This window comes from Salvelinus fontinalis, chromosome 26 (genome assembly GCF_029448725.1).
Source record: "Salvelinus fontinalis isolate EN_2023a chromosome 26, ASM2944872v1, whole genome shotgun sequence".
NCBI lineage: Eukaryota > Metazoa > Chordata > Actinopteri > Salmoniformes > Salmonidae > Salvelinus > Salvelinus fontinalis.
The window spans coordinates 12759655-12779470 of NC_074690.1; the positions used below are offsets into that span (position 1 = coordinate 12759655).

General features: G+C 48.0%; 1 protein-coding gene across 1 annotated transcript in view; it reads right to left on the reverse strand.

Annotated features, from left to right (window-relative positions):
• The window catches only part of LOC129823658 (neuropilin-1a-like), a 71623-nt gene that overhangs the window by 41250 nt on the left and 10557 nt on the right, over positions 1–19816 (reverse strand). Inside the window, exons 3-4 of the mRNA XM_055882539.1 lie at positions 10571–10752; positions 1445–1672 (exon numbers count right to left, since the gene is read on the reverse strand). Of these exons, the coding sequence (XP_055738514.1) occupies positions 1445–1672; positions 10571–10752 (410 nt within the window). The remainder of the gene's footprint in view (positions 1–1444; positions 1673–10570; positions 10753–19816) is intronic.

The following is a 19816-nucleotide window of genomic DNA, read 5'->3' on the forward strand; positions in this document are numbered from 1 at the left end:
TGTTTGGTCCTTGTGTGTTTCTATAGGGCTGTGCCAGTCCCTTCCTTGGGGCTGTTTCCCAAATGGCACCCCATTCCATATTAAGTGAACTACTTTTGAGCAGGGCCCATTGCAATCTGGTCAAAAGTAGTGTACTAAATAGTGAACAAGGTGCCATTTGAGATACATGCCCTAGCCTGGCAAGGCCCTAGTATAGAGGAAGAAGTCTCAGGGAGCCAGACAAAGCAATGTGCCCAGCCAGGCACTCCTCTGATGCTTGTCAATGTACATTTCCTCACATTCTCCTCAGACCCAATCACACAACAATGGGGACTGGGCAACGCGGTCAGTGAAACAACATCATTGTAGACAATGAATAGTGTAGGTTCTGCCTGTCTCCTTAATGTGCTAAATCAATCTGTGTGGCCTGGTGGATGAAAAACAACACTTCTGCTGGCTGGTGAAACAAATCTCTCTCTTTCTCTCAATTCAATTTCAATGTAAGGGCTTTATTGGCATGGAAACATATGTTAACATTGCCGAAGCAAGTGAACTAGATAATAAACAAAAGTGAAATAAACAATAAAAATTAACAGTAAACATTACACTCACAAAAATTCCAAAAGAATAAAGACATTACAAATGTCATATTATGTGGAAATAGTTAAAGTACAAAAGGGAAAATAAATAAACATAAATATGGGTGCTCGTGGTGGTGCTCGTTCTTCAGGTTGCCCTTTTCTTGTGGCAACAGGTCACAAATCTTGCTGCTGTGATGGCACATTGTGGAATTTCACCCAATAGATATGGGAGTTTATCAGAATTGGATTTGTTTTCCAATTCTTTGTGGATCTGTGTAATCTGAGGGAAATATGTGTCTCTAATATGGTCATACATTTGGCAGGATGTTAAATTTCTATATTGTAATTATTTCACCACTATGGCCTATTTATTGCCTTACCTCCCTTATCCTACCTCATTTGCACACACTGTATATATACTTTTTCTATTGTATTACGTTTGTTTATTCCATGTGTAACTCTGTGTTGTTGTTTGTGTCACACTGCTTTGCTTTATCTTTGCCAGGTCACAGTTGTAAATGAGAACTTGTTCTCAACTAGCCTACCTGGTTAAATAAAGGTGAAATATATATTTTTAAAGGAGGTTAGGAAGTGCAGCTCAGTTTCCACTTAATTTTGTGGGCAGTGTGCACATAGCCTGTCTTCTCTTGAGAGCCAGGTCTGCCTACAGCGGCCTTTCTCAATAGCAAGGCTATGCTCACTGAGTCTGTACATAGTCAAAGCTTTCCTCCAGTTTTAGTCAGTCAGTGGTCACGTATTCTGCCACTGCATGTTTAGGGACAAATAGCAGTCTGGTTTGCTCTGTTTTTTTGTTAATTCTTTCCAGTGTGTCAAGTAATGATCTTTTCTCATGATTTGGTTGGGTCACACTCTCACTCTCTCACCTGCAGGGAACCCGTCCCAGATCTCCAGCCAGTCGTAGCGACACAGTGCCCCGGGTGGAGGGGTGGTGTCAGGCTCCATGTCGAACATGTCAAAGTCCACCACGATCTCTGACATTTTGGGGGCGATGATCATGAAGGTGCAGTCCAGGTTGTTGGGGTACTTGTCAGGGAAGCCTGGCGTCTTTATAACGCCCTTAGACGAGGTGAAGTTTCTAGAACACTCAGGTCCTGATGAGAAGATGGAAAAAAATATGCATTGTATGTTAAACTTTACAAGTCTTTATCCTGTTTTGGTATATACTATTTGGGTCCATGGCTGTAGTTTTGTGGCTGTATGCTTGTATTAAATGTATTAATGCTGTTATTTATCACCATAATCACTGTATTTGTCTGTAACCCTAATCATACAGCAGTTGAGGATCTGAAAGCAAGCAATGTGTTGCCATAACTACAATGTTGTCACTTGGATTTATATAAACCACTGTTAGCAGGGGTTCATGGGTTCCTGAGTCCATTTACTCCATTATCACTGAGGTGTCCACTGAGCCTGTTCCTATTGGTCACACCTTCAGTGCCACTGGCTGGCTCTGTCTGTGTTTTGACTGGGGGCGCCTGGTATTTACTGACTGCTGCAGTCAGACACAAACACCCTGGGTTGTTTTTGGAGACTTTTTTTGGAGACCCCCCACCCCCACTCCACCTCACTCCAACAAACCCCTCACCCCCACTCCACCTCACTCCAACAAACCCCTCACCCCCACTCCACCTCACTCCAACAAACCCCTCATCCCCACTCCACCTCACTCCAACAAACCCCTCACCCCCACTCCACCTCACTCCAACAAACCCCCCACCCCCACTCCACCTCACCCAACAAACCCCTCACCCCCACTCCGCCTCACCCAACAAACCCCCCACCCCCACTCCACCTCACTCCAACAAACCCCCCACCCCCACTCCACCTCACTCCAACAAACCCCCCACCCCCACTCACCCAACAAACCCCCCACCCCACCTCACCCAACAAACCCCTCACCCCCACTCCACCTCACTCCAACAAACCCCTCACCCCCACTCCACCTCACTCCATCAAACCCCTCACCCCCACTTCACCTCACCCAACAAACCCCTCACCCCCACTCCGCCTCACCCAACAAACCCCACACTCCCACTCCACCCCACCCAACAAACCCCTCACCCCCACACCACCTCACCCAACAAACCCCTCACCCCCACTCCACCTCACTCCAACAAACACCTCACCCCCACATCACCTCACCCCAACAAACCCCTCGCCCCAACAAACCCCTCAACCCAACAAACCCCACGCCCCAACAAACCCCTCGCCCCAACAAACCCCTCGCCCCAACAAACCCCTCACCCCAACAAACCCCTCGCCCCAACACACCCCTCACCCCTACCACCTTACCCCAACACACCCCTCACACCCCTCACCCCTACCACCTCACCCCAACAAACCCCTCACCCCTACCACTCCACCCCAACAAACCGCTCGTCCCCACTCCACCCCAACAAACCGCTCACCCCCACTCCACCCCAAGAAACCGCTCACCCCCACTCCACGGCAACAAACCTCTCACCGTCACTCCACCCCAACAAACCGCTCACCGCCACTCCACCCCAACAAACCGCTCACCGCCACTCCACCCCAACTAACCGCTCACCCCCACTCCACTCCACCCCAACAAACCGCTCACCGCCACTCCACCCCAACAAACCGCTCACCGCCACTCCACCCCAACAAACCGCCCACCGTCACTCCACCCCAACTAACCGCTCACCCCACTCCACTCCAACCCAACTAACCGCTCACCCCACTCCACTCCACCCCAACAAACCGCTCACCGTCACCACACCCCAACAAACCGCTCACCGTCACTCCACCCCAACAAACCGCCCACCGTCACTCCACCCCAACTAACCACTCACCGCCACTCCACCCCAACAAACCGCTCACCGTCACTCCACCCCAACTAACCGCTCACCGCCACTCCACCCCAACAAACCGCTCACCGTCACTCCACCCCAACAAACCGCTCACCGTCACTCCACCCCAACAAACCCCTCACCCCCACTCCACTCCACCCCAACAAACCGCTCACCCCCACTCCACCCCAACTAACCGCTCACCCCACTCCACCCCAACTAACCGCTCACCCCCACTCCACCCCAACTAACCGCTCACCCCCACTCCACCCCAACTAACCGCTCACCCCACTCCACCCCAACTAACCGCTCACCCCACTCCACCCCAACAAACCGCTCACCGCCACTCCACCCCAACTAACCGCTCACCGTCACTCCACCCCAACAAACCGCTCACCGCCACTCCACCCCAACAAACTGCTCACCCCCACCCCACTCCACCCCAACAAACCGCTCACCCCCACCCCACTCCACCCCAACAAACCGCTCACCGTCACTCCACCCCAACAAACCGCTCACCCCCACTCCACCCCAACAAACCGCTCACCGTCACTCCACCCCAACAAACCGCTCACTCCACCCCAACAAACCGCTCACCGTCACTCCAACCCAACTAACCGCTCACCCCCACTCCACCCCAACAAACCGCTCACCCCCACTCCACCCCAACTAACCGCTCACCGCCACTCCACCCCAACAAACCGCTCACCCCCACTCCACCCCAACAAACCGCTCACCACCACTCCACCCCAACAAACCGCTCACCCCCACTCCACCCCAACAAACCGCTCACCGCCACTCCACCCCAACAAACCCCTCACCCCCACTCCACCACAACAAACCCCTCACCCCCACCCCACTCCACCCCAACAAACCGCTCACCCCCACTCCACCCCCACTCCACCCCAACAAATCGCTCACCCCACTCCACTCCACCCCAACAAACCGCTCACCCCCACTCCACCCCAACAAATTGCTCACCCCCACTCCACCCCAACAAACCGCTCACCGTCACTCCACCCCAACAAACCGCTCACCATCACTCCACCCCAACAAACCGCTCACCCCCACTCCACTCCACCCCAACAAACCGCTCACCCCACTCCACTCCACCCCAACAAACCGCTCACCGCCACTCCACCCCAACAAACCGCTCACCGTCACTCCACCCCAACAAACCGCTCACCCCCACTCCACTCCACCCCAACAAACCGCTCCTCCCACTCCACTCCACCCCAACAAACCGCTCACCCCACTCCACTCCACCCCAACAAACCGCTCACCCCACTCCACCCCAACAAACCGCTCACCCCACTCCACCCCAACAAACCGCTCACCCCACTCCACCCCAACAAACCCCTCACCCCCACTCCACCCCAACAAACCGCTCACCCCACTCCACCCCAACAAACCGCTCACCCCCACTCCACCCCAACTAACCGCTCACCGCCACTCCACCCCAACAAACCGCTCACCGCCACTCCACCCCAACAAACCGCTCACCCACACTCCACCCCAACAAACCGCTCACCCCCACTCCACCCCAACAAACCGCTCACCCCCACTCCACCCCAACAAACCGCTCACCCCCACTCCACCCCAACTAACCGCTCACCGTCACTCCACCCCAACAAACCGCTCACCCCACTCCACCCCAACTAACCGCTCACCCCCACTCCACCCCAACAAACCGCTCACCCCCACTCCACCCCAACTAACCGCTCACCGTCACTCCACCCCAACAAACCGCTCACCGCCACTCCAACAAACCGCTCACCGCCACTCCACCCCAACAAACCGCTCACCCCACTCCACCCCAACAAACCGCTCACCGTCACTCCACTCCACCCCAACAAACCGCTCACCCCCACCCCACTCCACCCCAACAAACCGCTCACCCCCACTCCACCCCAACAAACCGCTCACCCCCACAACAAACCGCTCACCGCCACTCCACTCCACCCCAACAAACCCCTCACCGTCACTCCACCCCAACAAACCGCTCACCCCCACTCCACCCCAACAAACCGCTCACCCCCACTCCACCCCAACAAACCGCTCACCCCCACTCCACCCCAACAAACCGCTCACCGCCACTCCACCCCAACAAACCGCTCACCCCCACTCCACCCCAACAAACCGCTCACCCCCACTCCACCCCAACTAACCGCTCACCCCCACTCCACCCCAACAAACCGCTCACCCCCACTCCACCCCAACTAACCGCTCACCGCCACTCCACCCCAACAAACCGCTGTCAAACCGTCACTGTTGCTTGGCATTGTACACATCCAAGTTCTACAACTGATGTACAAGACGTTTGACACAACAGAGTTTGTCTGCACAAAGATGCCTATGATGACAGACACAGTTCACCTCAGTCCAAAAGTCAGGGAGTCAGTCGACTGTCATAAAGTGACATGTGCAAGCCCAGGTTACTGTTGTAATGTTGACTGATCTTTGTAGAGAAGATGAGATGACAGACGCACACAGAGTTGATGTGGGTCACTGACCCACAGGAGAGAGATGTGTCTCTCGTGTTGCCGGGCCAGATGTGACCTCTGATACATGAGAGCATGCAACATAAAAGAGAAGAGTAAGGGTTCCGCTCACTTGATGTTCACACAGGTGGCATCATTATATGGGTGACATGATGAATGGCATCAGAGGAGAGGCGGCAGGTTTTGATCTGGCTCAGCTGGTATGAGAGAGAGTGTGTGTCTGTGAGAGAGAGTGTCTGTGAAAGAGAAAGCGAGAGAGAGAGAGAGTGTCTGTAAGAGAGAGAGTCTGTGAGAGAGAAAGAGAGAGAGAGAGAGAGTGTCTGTGAGAGAGAAAGAGAGAGAGTGTCTGTGAGAGAGAAAGAGAGAGAGAGTGTGTCTGTGAGAGAGTGTGTGTCAGAGAGAGAGAGAGAGAGCGAGTGTGTGTCTGTGAGAGAGAGAGAGAAAGAGAGAGTCTGTGTGAGAGAAAGAGAGAGAGAGAGAGAGAGAGAGAGAGAGAGAGAGAGAGAGAGTTTGATCTTGCCTGTACATTGTGTCTATCAACTAACCTCCTGCCAAACTCCACCCACTTGGACAGAGAACTTTCCCTGTCTAAGCCACAGTTTGATGTGGTCCTGGAAAAATGTCCATCTTTCTTAACCACCAGACATGTGTTTTTGGTTTGAGGAATGTCAGTGAAACGATAGTGAGAGGAGAGGCCTAGACAGATATAGTCTCATGGTTCTGTGGAACACCCAGTGTGTATCATTTATAAGACCACTGGTGCGTATTATGTGGTCAATGAGGGGAGGAGCTCTGGATGTGTTCCATTCGTCTGCATTCCAAATGGCTCCCTATAGAGTGCACTTCTTTTGACCGGGGCCTATAGGGCTCAGATCAAAAGTAGTGCACAATGTAGAGAATAGGGTGCCATTTGGGACACAACCACATTCATCAGTCACCGTGACGATACACTATCTTTAACACAAATGGTGCTTGTCTTCATCATGAGAGCAGTTTATGACAATTTCCAGTGTCGCTTTTCTCTCGTCGTAAAGATACCCATAGCCAGAGTCGTAGCTTGGCTTGTCACAGTATATTACACTTCCTAAACGCCATAGAAGGAGCAAAGCCATAGAGCGAACAGAGCCATAGAGGTTCCATAGAGGGAACAGAGCCATAGAGGTTCCATAGAGGGAACAGAGCCATAGAGGTTCCATAGAGGGAACAGAGCCATAGAGGTTCCATAGAGCGAACAGAGCCATAGAGGTTCCATAGAGGGAACAGAGCCATAGAGGTTCCATAGAGGGAACAGAGCCATAGAGGTTCCATAGAGGGCGCAGAGCCATAGAAGGAGCAGAGCCATAGAAGGAGCAGAGCCATAGAGGTTCCAAAGAGGGAGCAGAGCCATAGAAGGAACAGAACCATAGAGGGAGCAGAGCCGTAGAGGGAGCAGAGCCATAGAGGGAGCAGAGCCATAGAGGTTCCATAGAGGGAACAGAGGCATAGAGGTTCCATAGAGGGCACAGAGCCATAGAGGGCGCAGAGCCATAGAGGTTCCATAGAGGGAACAGAGCCATAGAGGGCGCAGAGCCATAGAGGTTCCATAGAGCGAACAGAGCCATAGAGGGCGCAGAGCCATAGAGGTTCCATAGAGCGAACAGAGCCATAGAGGGCGCAGAGCCATAGAGGTTCCATAGAGCGAACAGAGCCATAGAGGGAGCAGAGCCATAGAGGTTCCATAGAGCGAACAGAGCCATAGAGGGCGCAGAGCCATAGAGGTTCCATAGAGCGAACAGAGCCATAGAGGGCGCAGAGCCATAGAGGTTCCATAGAGGGAACAGAGCCGTAGAGGGAGCAGAGCGGTAGAGGGAGCAGAGCCATAGAGGGAGAAGAGCTGTAGAGGGAGGAGAGGCCAATGCAGGCGCAATTTTTAAGTCATATATATGGCAGGTAGCCTCGAGGTTAGAGTGTTGGGCCAGTAACCGAATGGTCGCTGGTTCAAATACAGGAGCCGACAAGGTGAAAAATCTGTTGCTGTGTCCTTGAGCATGGCACTTAATCCTAATTCCTCCAGGGGTGCTGGACAATGGTGATCCTGGCTGTGACCCCACTCCCTGTGGGTGTCTCAGGGGGACTTACACACGTGTGTAACAGTACAAATGATTATTTCCTACATGCGTCCCAAATCGTTCCCTCTATAGTGCACTACTTTTGACTACAACTTTTTTAAAGCAGTGCATTATGTAGGGAATAGGGTGCCATTCGGGGTGTACTCTTGGTTAAGAGGACCTACATTCGTCTCTCTAACCCCCCGCACCCCCCCCCCCCGCCCCCGCCCCCCCCGTTTAGATTCAGATTCAGCCTATCTTTGCAAGAGCATTCATCTAATATGCAGGTCACCCCTGAGCCTCCAAGGATAAACTGTCCATTAACTAAATGAGCCTGGGGCTACCGCACCTGTCCCTCCCTCCCTCTGTGTCTCCCTCTGTGTCTCCCTCTGTGTCTCCCTCTGTGTCTCCCTCTGTGTCTCCCTCTGTGTCTCCCTCTGTGTCTCCCTCTGTGTCTCCCTCTGTGTCTCCCTCTGTGTCTCCCTCTGTGTCTCCCTCTGTGTCTCCCTCTGTGTCTCCCTCTGTGTCTCCCTCTGTGTCTCCCTCTGTGTCTCCCTCTGTGTCTCCCTCTGTGTCTCCCTCTGTGTCTCCCTCTGTGTCTCTCTCTGTGTCTCTCTCTGTGTCTCTCTCTGTGTCTCTCTCTGTGTCTCTCTCTGTGTCTCTCTCTGTGTCTCTCTCTGTGTCTCTCTCTGTGTCTCTCTCTGTGTCTCTCTCTGTGTCTCTCTCTGTGTCTCTCTCTGTGTCTCTCTCTGTGTCTCTCTCTGTGTCTCTCTCTGTGTCTCTCTCTGTGTCTCTCTCTGTGTCTCTCTCTGTGTCTCTCTCTGTGTCTCTCTCTGTGTCTCTCTCTGTGTCTCCCTCTGTGTCTCTCTCTGTGTCTCTCTCTGTGTCTCTCTCTGTGTCTCTCTCTGTGTCTCTCTCTGTGTCTCTCTCTGTGTCTCTCTCTGTGTCTCTCTCTGTGTCTCTCTCTGTGTCTCTCTCTGTGTCTCTCTCTGTGTCTCTCTCTGTGTCTCCCTCTGTGTCTCCCTCTGTGTCTCCCTCTGTGTCTCCCTCTGTGTCTCCCTCTGTGTCTCCCTCTGTGTCTCTCTCTGTGTCTCTCTCTGTGTCTCTCTCTGTGTCTCTCTCTGTGTCTCTCTCTGTGTCTCTCTCTGTGTCTCTCTCTGTGTCTCTCTCTGTGTCTCTCTCTGTGTCTCCCTCTGTGTCTCCCTCTGTGTCTCCCTCTGTGTCTCCCTCTGTGTCTCCCTCTGTGTCTCTCTCTGTGTCTCCCTCTGTGTCTCTCTCTGTGTCTCTCTCTGTGTCTCTCTCTGTGTCTCTCTCTGTGTCTCTCTCTGTGTCTCCCTCTGTGTCTCTCTCTGTGTCTCTCTCTGTGTCTCTCTCTGTGTCTCTCTCTGTGTCTCTCTCTGTGTCTCTCTCTGTGTCTCTCTCTGTGTCTCTCTCTGTGTCTCTCTCTGTGTCTCCCTCTGTGTCTCTCTCTGTGTCTCTCTCTCTCTCTCACTGGGGGTCTCCTGCACCTGTCTGGTACCCTCCCTCCCTCCCGCTGTGTCTCTCTCTGTATCTCTCTCTCTCACTGGGGTCTCCTGCACCTGTCTGGTACCCTCCCTCCCTCCCTCCGTCCGTCCGTCCGTCTTTGTCTCTCTCTCTGTGTCTCTGTCTCTCTCTCTCACTGGGGCCCTGTCCTCACTGGCTGCTCCAGTGGAAAATTCCCAGCTTCTCCCACTAGCACTTCTAGAGCCAAAAGGCAGCAGGACCAAATCAGCAGGAAGACTTAGCAACAACAGGAAACCTGCTCCTACTGCATCCAGTCCCATTCTCTAACAACCACAAGCACCAGGCGTGGACGGGAGAGATACAGGCAGAGACTCAGACAGCCTGGTAATGGGTTCCAAGCAGTGATGACCGATACAGGAAGAAATCAGAGGATGGGCTCATTGTCATGACTGGAATGGAATGAATGGAAAGGTATCAAACACATGGTTCCCGTGTGTTGGATGTGTTTGATACCTTTCCATTCCATTCCAGCCATTACAATGAACCTGGCCACCATTGGTTCCAAGAGTAGTAGAGAGGGGTCTTTTCAGGAGAGTCAGTGTGTGTTGGACCTTCCTTATCAGATCTGTCATGATTGGCTCTCAGTCAGCTGGATAGAGAGACTGGCCGGGCTAATAGGGATTGGATAAAGGACATGGGAATGGGGTTCCTTCCTTTAAAGGCTGATATGAATGTTTACAGTACTCTCCCTGTCCTGCATCCTGCCCCCCGAGGGCCATTCAGAGAGCAGGGGGACTCTGGGTCCCTGGGTTCATTTGGCTTCAACAAGGGTGACCTACAGTACTGACGCTAGTTGTATAGGAAAGGATGAAGTAGCTTTAACTTTAGCTTGTAAGACCTTGAACAAAAGATTTAGCCTCTTAGCTGCGAATCCTAACTGGCCCTTAGTCTCCCATTGCTGTCAATGCATGACTAAGTGAAAATTCCTCTTAGGTGGAAGTTAGGATTCACCCTTGTCTCTATTTGAACAGAGTGAAACAAGTAATAACAAATAATAGTAAGAAATACTTTAGAAACGGTTCAACACCGGATCCAAAGAGGCTGACCTGTCTTGAAGACCTCGTAGCGCACTGAGAATCCAGCCCCGGGTGACTCGTAGTCGGACACAAACTTGATTAGGAGCTGGCTGCCGCTGGAGATGATGGGGGAGGGGGCTATCTTCCCACAGAACTTCCCCAGGGTCGGAGCCTGCTCATCCCCACCGTTAAACACCTCCACATAGTCATACCTGAGGACACAGAGAGGGGAGTAAGAATGACTTATTGTACAACACTGCTGCAGTAGCTAAACAATAGCTAAACAATAGGTAAACAATAGCTAAACAATAGGTAAACAATAGGTAAACAATAGTGAAATAGATCATTATTTTGGTTTGGAGGTTTGACCACAGCACTGGGCCTCAACCTACTGCAATTAAGGAAAATACATGTTCATAGAGTGGTATGGTGAGCATGTATGGTGGTATGGTGAGCATGTATGGTGGTATGGTGGTATGGTGAGCATGTATGGTGGTATGGTGGTATGGTGAGCATGGCTGCGTCATGCTCATAACATGATGCAGCCACCACCATGCTTGAAAATATGAAGTTGTACTCAGGGATGTGTTGTGTGGATTTGCCCTGAAACATAACACTTAGTATTCAGGACATGTGTTGTAATAATAATACTTCTTTGCAGTTTTACTTTAGTGCCATATTGCAAACATGATGCGTGTTTTGGAATATTTGTATTCTGTATAGGCTTCCTTCTTTTCACTCTGTGAATTAGGTTAATATTGTGGAGTAACTACAATGTTGTTGATCCATCCTCAGTTTTCCCCTATCACAGCCATTAAACTCTGTAGCTGTTTTAAAGTCATCATTGGCCTATTAGTGAAATCCCTGAGCGGTTTTCTTCCTCTCTGGCAACTGAGATAGGAAGGGCGCCTGTATCTTTGTAGGAACTGGGTGTATTGATACACCATCCAAAGTGTAATTAATAACTTCACCATGCTCAAAGGGATATTTAATGCCTCCTTTTTATTAGATTTTTTACCTATCTACCAATAGGTGCTCTTCTTTGCAAGGTATTGGAAAACCTCCCTGGTCTTTGTGGTTGAATCTGTGTTTGAAATTCACTGCTCGATTGACGGACCTTACAAATACTTTGATGAAGTTATTTTGGCTTGCCATAACAAAGGGGTCGAATACTTATTAACTAAAGACATTTCAGCTTTTCATTTTTTTAAATTAATTTGTAAAAAATTCTAAAAACCAAATTCCACTTTGACGTTTTGGGGTATTGTGTGAAGGACAGTGAAACAAAATCTCAATTTAATACATGTTCAATTCAGGCTGTAACACAACAAAATGTGGAAAAAGTCCAAGGGTATGAATATTTTCTGAAGGCACTGTAGGTAATAGTGTGCCATTTGGGACATATCCTAGGCTTTACACACAGCTACTTCATCAGTTTGCCCAGGAGTTTGATTCTCAGGCACCTCTCTCTCTGTGTGTGTGTGTGTGTGTGTGTGTGTGTGTGTGTGTGTGTGTGTGTGTGTGTGTGTGTGTGTGTGTGTGTGTGTGTGTGTGTGTGTGTGTGTGTGTGTGTGTGTGTGTGTGTGTGTGTGTGTGTGTGTGTGTGTGTGGTGTGTGTGTAATTGGGTTCTCCGCTGAGCTCTCTGGGTTTGGGTTTCTTTGTTTAAATCAGACAGCTAACACATTTATCAATTTTAGTTATTTAACATTTTATTTTATTTTTTTACCAGGTAGGTGAATTAAGAACAAATTCTTATTTCCAATGACAGCCTGGACATGTGGACCAATAGTATCTACTCTAACCACATGAACTCTTAATGTGAACACATTAACAGTTCAGCATTTTATGAATCCTGTATAGTTGTCTCTTCCCAATCCCATGACTGCTGTGTCTAAGCAGGCTTGATGATGACGACAGCTGTCTCTGTTCCACTCTCAAAAAAAGTTCCCATCCTCGGGTGGATTAAAGAACACCAATAAAGGGTTCCACCTCTCCACTTTTGCATGGCTGCCTATATGTAGCCTGGCTGCCTATATGTAGCCTGGCTGCCTATATGTAGCCTGGCTGCCTGTATGTAGCCTGGCTGCCTGTATGTAGCCTGGCTGCCTGTATGTAGCCTGGCTGCCTGTATGTAGCCTGGCTGCCTGTATGGAGCCTGGCTGCCTGTATGTAGCCTGGCTGCCTATATGTAGCCTGGCTGCCTGTATGTAGCCTGGCTGCCTGTATGTAGCCTGGCTGCCTGTATGTAGCCTGGCTGCCTGTATGTAGCCTGGCTGCCTGTATGTAGCCTGGCTGCCTGTATGTAGCCTGGCTGCCTATATGTAGCCTGGCTGCCTATATGTAGCCTGGCTGCCTATATGTAGCCTGGCTGCCTATATGTAGCCTGGCTGCCTGTATGTAGCCTGGCTGCCTGTATGTAGCCTGGATGCCTGTATGTAGCCTAGCTGCCTGTATGTAGCCTGGCTGCCTGTATGTAGCCTGGATGCCTGTATGTAGCCTAGCTGCCTGTATGTAGCCTGGCTGCCTGTATGTAGCCTGGATGCCTGTATGTAGCCTGGCTGCCTGTATGTAGCCTAGCTGCCTGTATGTAGCCTGGCTGCCTGTATGTAGCCTGGATGCCTGTATGTAGCCTAGCTGCCTGTATGTAGCCTGGCTGCCTGTATGTAGCCTGGATGCCTGTATGTAGCCTAGCTGCCTGTATGTAGCCTGGCTGCCTGTATGTAGCCTAGCTGCCTGTATGTAGCCTGGCTGCCTGTATGTAGCCTGGATGCCTCCATATAGCCTAACTGTCACACTCACATACTTGCACACGAAAACATGTTTTTTTCTTGTATACTGAGTACATCATGTACAATTATAATGAATATGCTTTATTTAACTGATTGAACAAACAATTTACATTTTTTTGTACTTATATTTCTGGTGTGGTTTTCATATAAGCCCTTTTGGGCTTCCAACCTCACCAGCACACTGTTTTTACCCGTGTTTTTAATCTGTACTGTTATGCCTTTCACTTCTTTTATTCGGTGCGAATAAATAAAGCTTACAAAAAAATCTGTGGGAAAAATGGGGTTGGCCCAATTGAACTGCTAAAGGAGTGGGGGTGGGAGGAGAGGGAAAGAAAACCCATTTGTTTCTGTCTACACCAGCAGGGAGGCACAATGTTACATTCTGTTCTAAGACACACCATTTGTAGGGTTGCATCTAATTTTAGGGCCGGGGAGTGACAGAGTGAGTTTGTCCTGTGAGTGTCTCTCTTGTCTATACCAACGATGTTAGTTAGACTGTTAGCTAGGCTGTGAGAACCATGAACTCACTCCCTGTACATTTGTAGGTAATATCAAGACTCATCATCACACCCACATTCAGTACATCACATGCTGAACCCAGAACGAAGGAGAGCTCGGTTTATTGTTTTGAAAGTCTCTGGAAAAGTATTCTATGAAAGAATGTCTGGTTATTAGCTAGCTGCAGTGCCTTCAGAAAGTAGTCATATCCCTTGACTTACAGCCTGAATTCAAAATGAATTAAATAGATTATTTTCTCACCTGTCTGCACACAATACCCCATAATGACAAAGTGAAAACATGTTTTTAGAAATGTTTGCAAATGTATTGAAAATGAAATACAGTATCTCATTTCCATAAGTATTCACACCCCTGAGTCAATACATATTAGAATCACCTTTGGCAGCAATTACAGCTATGAGTCTTTCTGGGTTCGTCTCTAAGAGCTTTGCACACCTGGATTGTACAATATTTGCACATTATTATTTTCAAAATTCTTCAAGCTCTGTCAAATTGGTTGTTGATCAATGCTAGGCAACCATTTTCAAGTCTTGCCCTAGATTTTCAAGCAGATTTAACTAACTCAGCCACCCAGGAACATTCACTGTCTTCTTGGTAAGCAACTCCAGTGTAGATTTGGCCTTGTGTTTTAGGTTATTGCCCTGCTGAAAGGTTAATTAATCTTCCAGTGTCTGGTGGAAATCAAACTGAACCAGGTTTTCCTCTAGGATTTTGCCTGTGCTTACAGTAGTTCCATTCTGTTTCTTTTTTTTTATCCTGAAAAACTCCCCTTAATGATTTATCCTGAAAAACTCCATAATGATTACAAGCATACCCGTAACATGATGCAGCCACCCATATGCTTGAAAATATGGAGCATGGTACTCAGTAATTTGTTGTTTTGGATTTGCCCCAAACATAACCCTTTGTATTCAGGACATGTGTTGTAATATTTTTATTGTGTACAGGCTTATTTCTTTTAACTCTGTCAATTAGGTTAGTATTGTGGAGTAACTACAATGTTGTTGATCCATTCTCAGTTTTCTCCTATCACAGCCATTAAACTCTAACTGTTTTAAAGTCACCATTAGCCTCATGGTGAATTCCCTGAGTGGATGTCTTCCTCTCTGGCAACTGATAATGGATAATATGTCTGCAAAGCTTGATAATGTGTGTGATGTTAACAGAGAGCTCTATTTTCTGGGTGACTTGACTGGTTAGCAACTAGCTGTCCTCTCAAGAGGAAGCTTCTAACTGTGACTAATGCCTGTAATATGACCCAGGTTATTAGTGCATTCCAATAGTGTTGGATCTTTGGCATCCACTTGTATTGATCATATTAATCAGTAGTTAATCATATTGAAAGTCAGTAGCAAAATAGCATTGTATTTGGTCAAACACAATCCTCTCCATCAGTTTACTAAGAACAGTTTATTAAGAATGGGCAGTAAACTGAAAGGACGCTTTACTATTTTTAGGCAGTGAAATTACCTTCGCTTCCTTCAATGCCTGTGGACACAGTCCTTTAGGCTTTGGTTAAAGCTGCAATAAGTCACTTTTTGGGCGACCCGACCAAATTCTCATAGAAATGTGTGGTATGTCTGACTGATGAGACACTACTCTGCCCTAAGGCAGGACCCAGCTGAGACAGAGTGTGTTCGTCTGTCGACAGTTTCCAGTTTTCAGCCTGTTCGACACTGCAGGCTGGATTAACCCTGAGTGTGGCTAGGTCAGTGGAATAACTAATGCCTTAACTTCTCCCAGTGAGAGGAGAGGATGGAAGGAGGCTGCTAGCCTAGCAGGCACACTGAGTCATTCCCAGTGTGTGTGTGTGATTTCCTTGCAACTATGTGTGCGTGAGGGTGGCTAAATTAAAGAAAAGCTGGGCCTGTAAACATTCCCATGATGCCTTTCAGATGATGGAAGATGGATTGAACGCAGTTGTTAGAAGGGAGGGTAACACAACTAGCATACGACTATAAAGGTGTTAGACTAGCACGTTGAGTTGTTAGGAAAATCCTTACTGTGGACCAGAGGGCTACTATGGTTTCAAGCCCCAGATGGACTTGCTACTGTAGTGTGTTGATGTGTATGTGTATGAATATGTGTATGCGTGTGTGTGTGTGTGTGTTTGTGCAAAGCACTTACCAGACCATCCTCACAAGAGGGCATGAATAACCTAACCAGCGATTCTAATGGACAATATGAGGGCAGTTAGGCTATGTTCTGTAGCTGTAGTCTAAGTTTCTACTTAACAAGGGCGAGAGGAAAGAGTTTCAGTTGGTTAATAGGGCTGTCTCAGTGAGCAATGAAAGCCCCAAGTGTGTAGCCATCTGCAAACTCTCTCCCCATGGCACTGCTTTTACAAGTCAATCTAAGGGGGGCATGATGCACAGGAATAAAATGCCATACATACATAACATCACTGCAAGCTAGGCACTAGTGCTTTACTAGAGGGCACTTCAAATGCTTCCCACAGGTCACATAAAGCCTGCTGTGAACAGAATTAATAGATTTTATAATGCAGAGTGTTCATTTAAGCATTGGAAACATATTTATGCCTTAAGCTGTCTGTGACCAATAAACTGCAGTCAGGTGGGAAGATTGTCGTCATAATTACTGTTTGGAGTGATTGATGTTATTGTTTGATTGCGAGGATCTCTTGCCTGATGTGTCAATTACTCCGTGTTTGCATAGTTGACTATGAGCTAAACAAGGCACATTGGCAGAGGATAATAGACAGACTCCCTTAAAGATGGCATAGCGAATGTCAGCCGCACACAGTAGATCACATGCTGGGTGTCGGAGAACAATGTACAATCATTACCTCTTTAACAACAGAATGTGTCCAGAAACAGTGAAAGACTATTAATGAGCACAACATAACCAAATAGCTGTCTGTTCTGACATTGAACAAATAAATACAGTAAAATCGAACCTATGGGGCCAACCACATTAAATGTGTCACTATCTTTTCCCCATGCCTCAGTCAGCGTACCCCTTAGGTTTAACACACATTTAAAGGGTGTTCCCAGGTCTAAATCCTGAGAAAGGAGACACATATACCTGGGAGAGGTAAGAGGAAAAGGGCCCTTGCTCAAAAGTAGTGCACTATATATAGGGAATACTTTATATTTATCCTGGACAGACAGACAGGGAGGAGAGGAACAAGCTGTTACTTTTACTCTGAAAGGAAAGCACTGTTATCTAATGGGGCTTACTGGTCTTTCTGATTGCAGCCGGCTGGCCACAAACACCTCTGGTTTCAGCCTTGTAGTGTCTGACACACCCTGAGATGGAAACATGAACATGGTGACTGGAGTCCTCATGATGACTGGTGATCAAGGCTTTTTTTCATCCATATTATAGCACAACAACAACGCAGTTATCTAGACATTCATGCTTGTCCTGGCAGATCATTTTAATGCTTGTCCTGGCAGATCATTTTAATGCTTGTCCTGGCAGATCATTTTAATGCTTGTCCTGGTAGATCATTTTAATGCTTGTCCTGGCAGATCATTTTAATGCTTGTCCTGGCAGATCATTTTAATGCTTGTCCTGGCAGATCATTTTAATGCTTGTCCTGGCAGATCATTTTAATGCTTGTCCTGGCAGATCATTTTAATGCTTGTCCTGGCAGATCATTTTAATGCTTGTCCTGACAGATCATTTTAATGCTTGTCCTGGCAGGTCATTTTAATGCTTGTACTGGCGATCATTATGTAGATGCCAATAATATATTTTTACACCATCCACATGGTCAGCCAGCCAGCCAGCCATACAGCAGTAACTCTTATTTTTAGACTGCAGCTGTACTCCAGTCCACTGCTTATTGTGTTTAGATACAGGAGGAAGGCCAGATATATACATAACCATCTGTGGTGATAGATAGTCCTATAGCCCTTCCCAAATACAAGCGGTTGAGTTTTTTATTTATTTTATTTATTTCACCTTTATTTAACCAGGTAGGCCAGTTGAGAACAAATTCTCATTTACAACTGCGACCTGGCCAAGATAAAGCAAAGCAGTGCGACACAAACAACAACACAGAGTTACACATTGGATAAACAAACGTACAGTTAATAACACAATAGAAAAGTCCATATACAGTGTGTGCAAATGAGGTAAGATTAGGGAGGTAAGGCAATAAATAGGCCATAGTGGCAAAATAATTACAATTTAGCAATTAAACACTGGAGTGATAGATGTGCAGAAGATGAATGCGCAAGTAGAGATACTGGGGTGCAAAGGAGCAAAAAACATAAATAACAATATGGGGATGAGGTAGTTGGATGGGCTATTTACAGATGGGCTATGTACAGGTGCAATGATCTGTAACCTGCTCTGACAGCTGACGCTTAAAGTTAGTGAGGGAGATATGAGTCTCCAGCTTCAGTGATTTTTGCAATTTGTTCCCGTTATTGGCAGCAGAGAACTGGAAGGAAAGGGGGCCAAAGGAGGAATTGGCTTTGGGGGTGACCAGTGAAATATACCTGCTGGAGCGCGTGCTACGGGTGGGTGCTGCTATGGTGACCAGTGAGCTGAGATAAGGCGGGGCTTTACCTAGCAAAGACTTATAGATGACCTGAAGCCAGTGGGATTGGCGACAAATATGAAGCGAGGGCCAGCCAACGAGAGCATAGAGGGCGCAGTGGTGGGTAGTATATGGGGCTTTGGTGACAAAACGGATGGCACTGTGATAGACTGCATCCAATTTGCTGAGTAGAGTGTTTGAGGTAATTTTGTAAATGACATCGCCGAAGTTAAGGATCGGTAGGATAGTCAGTTTTACAAGGGTATGTTTGGCAGAATGAGTGAAGGATGCTTTGTTGTGAAATAGGAAGCCGATTCTAGATTTAATTTTGGATTGGAGATGCTTAATGTGAGTCTGGAAGGAGAGTTTACAGTCTAACCAGACACCTAGGTATTTGTAGTTGTCCACATATTCTTAGTCAGAAACGTCCAGAGTAGTGATGTTGGACGGGCGGGCAGGTGCGGGCAGCGATTGGTTGAAGAGCATGCATTTAGTTTTACTTGCATTTAAGAGCAGTTGGAGGCCACGGAAGGAGAGTTGTATGGCATTGAAGCTCATCTGCTGGTTAGTTAACCAAAGAATAGTGACCAAAGAATAGCCAGAAGTATACAGAATGGTGTCGTCTGCGTAGAGGTGGATCAGAGAATCACCAGCAGCAGAGCGACATCATTGACGTATACAGAGAAAAGAGTGGCCGGGGGGACTGGCCAAATGGCACCCTATTTCACTATACAGTATAGTTCACTACTTATGACCAGGGTCTATAAGGCTTATAGCACTACAGATGTCCTATCTTAATTTGACCAGTTTCTCACAGCAGGAAATAAAGCTGCATCAACAGGAAATGAATATGTGGATTATAATATATATTTCTGTAGGGTTTTTACATGTTTAGTTAGCATAAACCAAGTCTGACATTTTAAAGTGGAAATTACAAACTTTAGAAGCCTTTTTAAACCTTGAATACACTAAAATAATCTGTGACAAGCGAGTGATCAAATTAAGATAGTATATCTGTATATAAGGAATAGGGTTCCATTTGGGATGCAGGTCTGATCTCTAACTTTTCCACAGCCGTATCGAGAATGAGTCTCAGCAGTCAAGAATCAAAGACGTCTGCTGTCCTCTCCTATAAACAATGCTGCTTTATGAGTTCAGACAGACTGGGGGGTCAGCCTGAGGGCCTGTTCTTGTGTTGGGAGCAGATACAAGGCATTCCTCCATGCCACTCGTGATAGAGAGTTATTATCCACCAGGGTCCCTGCTGTTGGTGGGCGGCTAACCCTAACCCTGGCTCCAGAGGATGGGCTTCCTGTCTGACTCTGGATGAGTCTCAAATGGCACCCTATTCCGTATAGATTTCACTACTTTTGACCAGAGCCCAGACCAGGGCCCTAGTCAAAAGTAGTGCACTAAAAATGGAATAGGGTGCCATTTGAGACACCCACTGCATT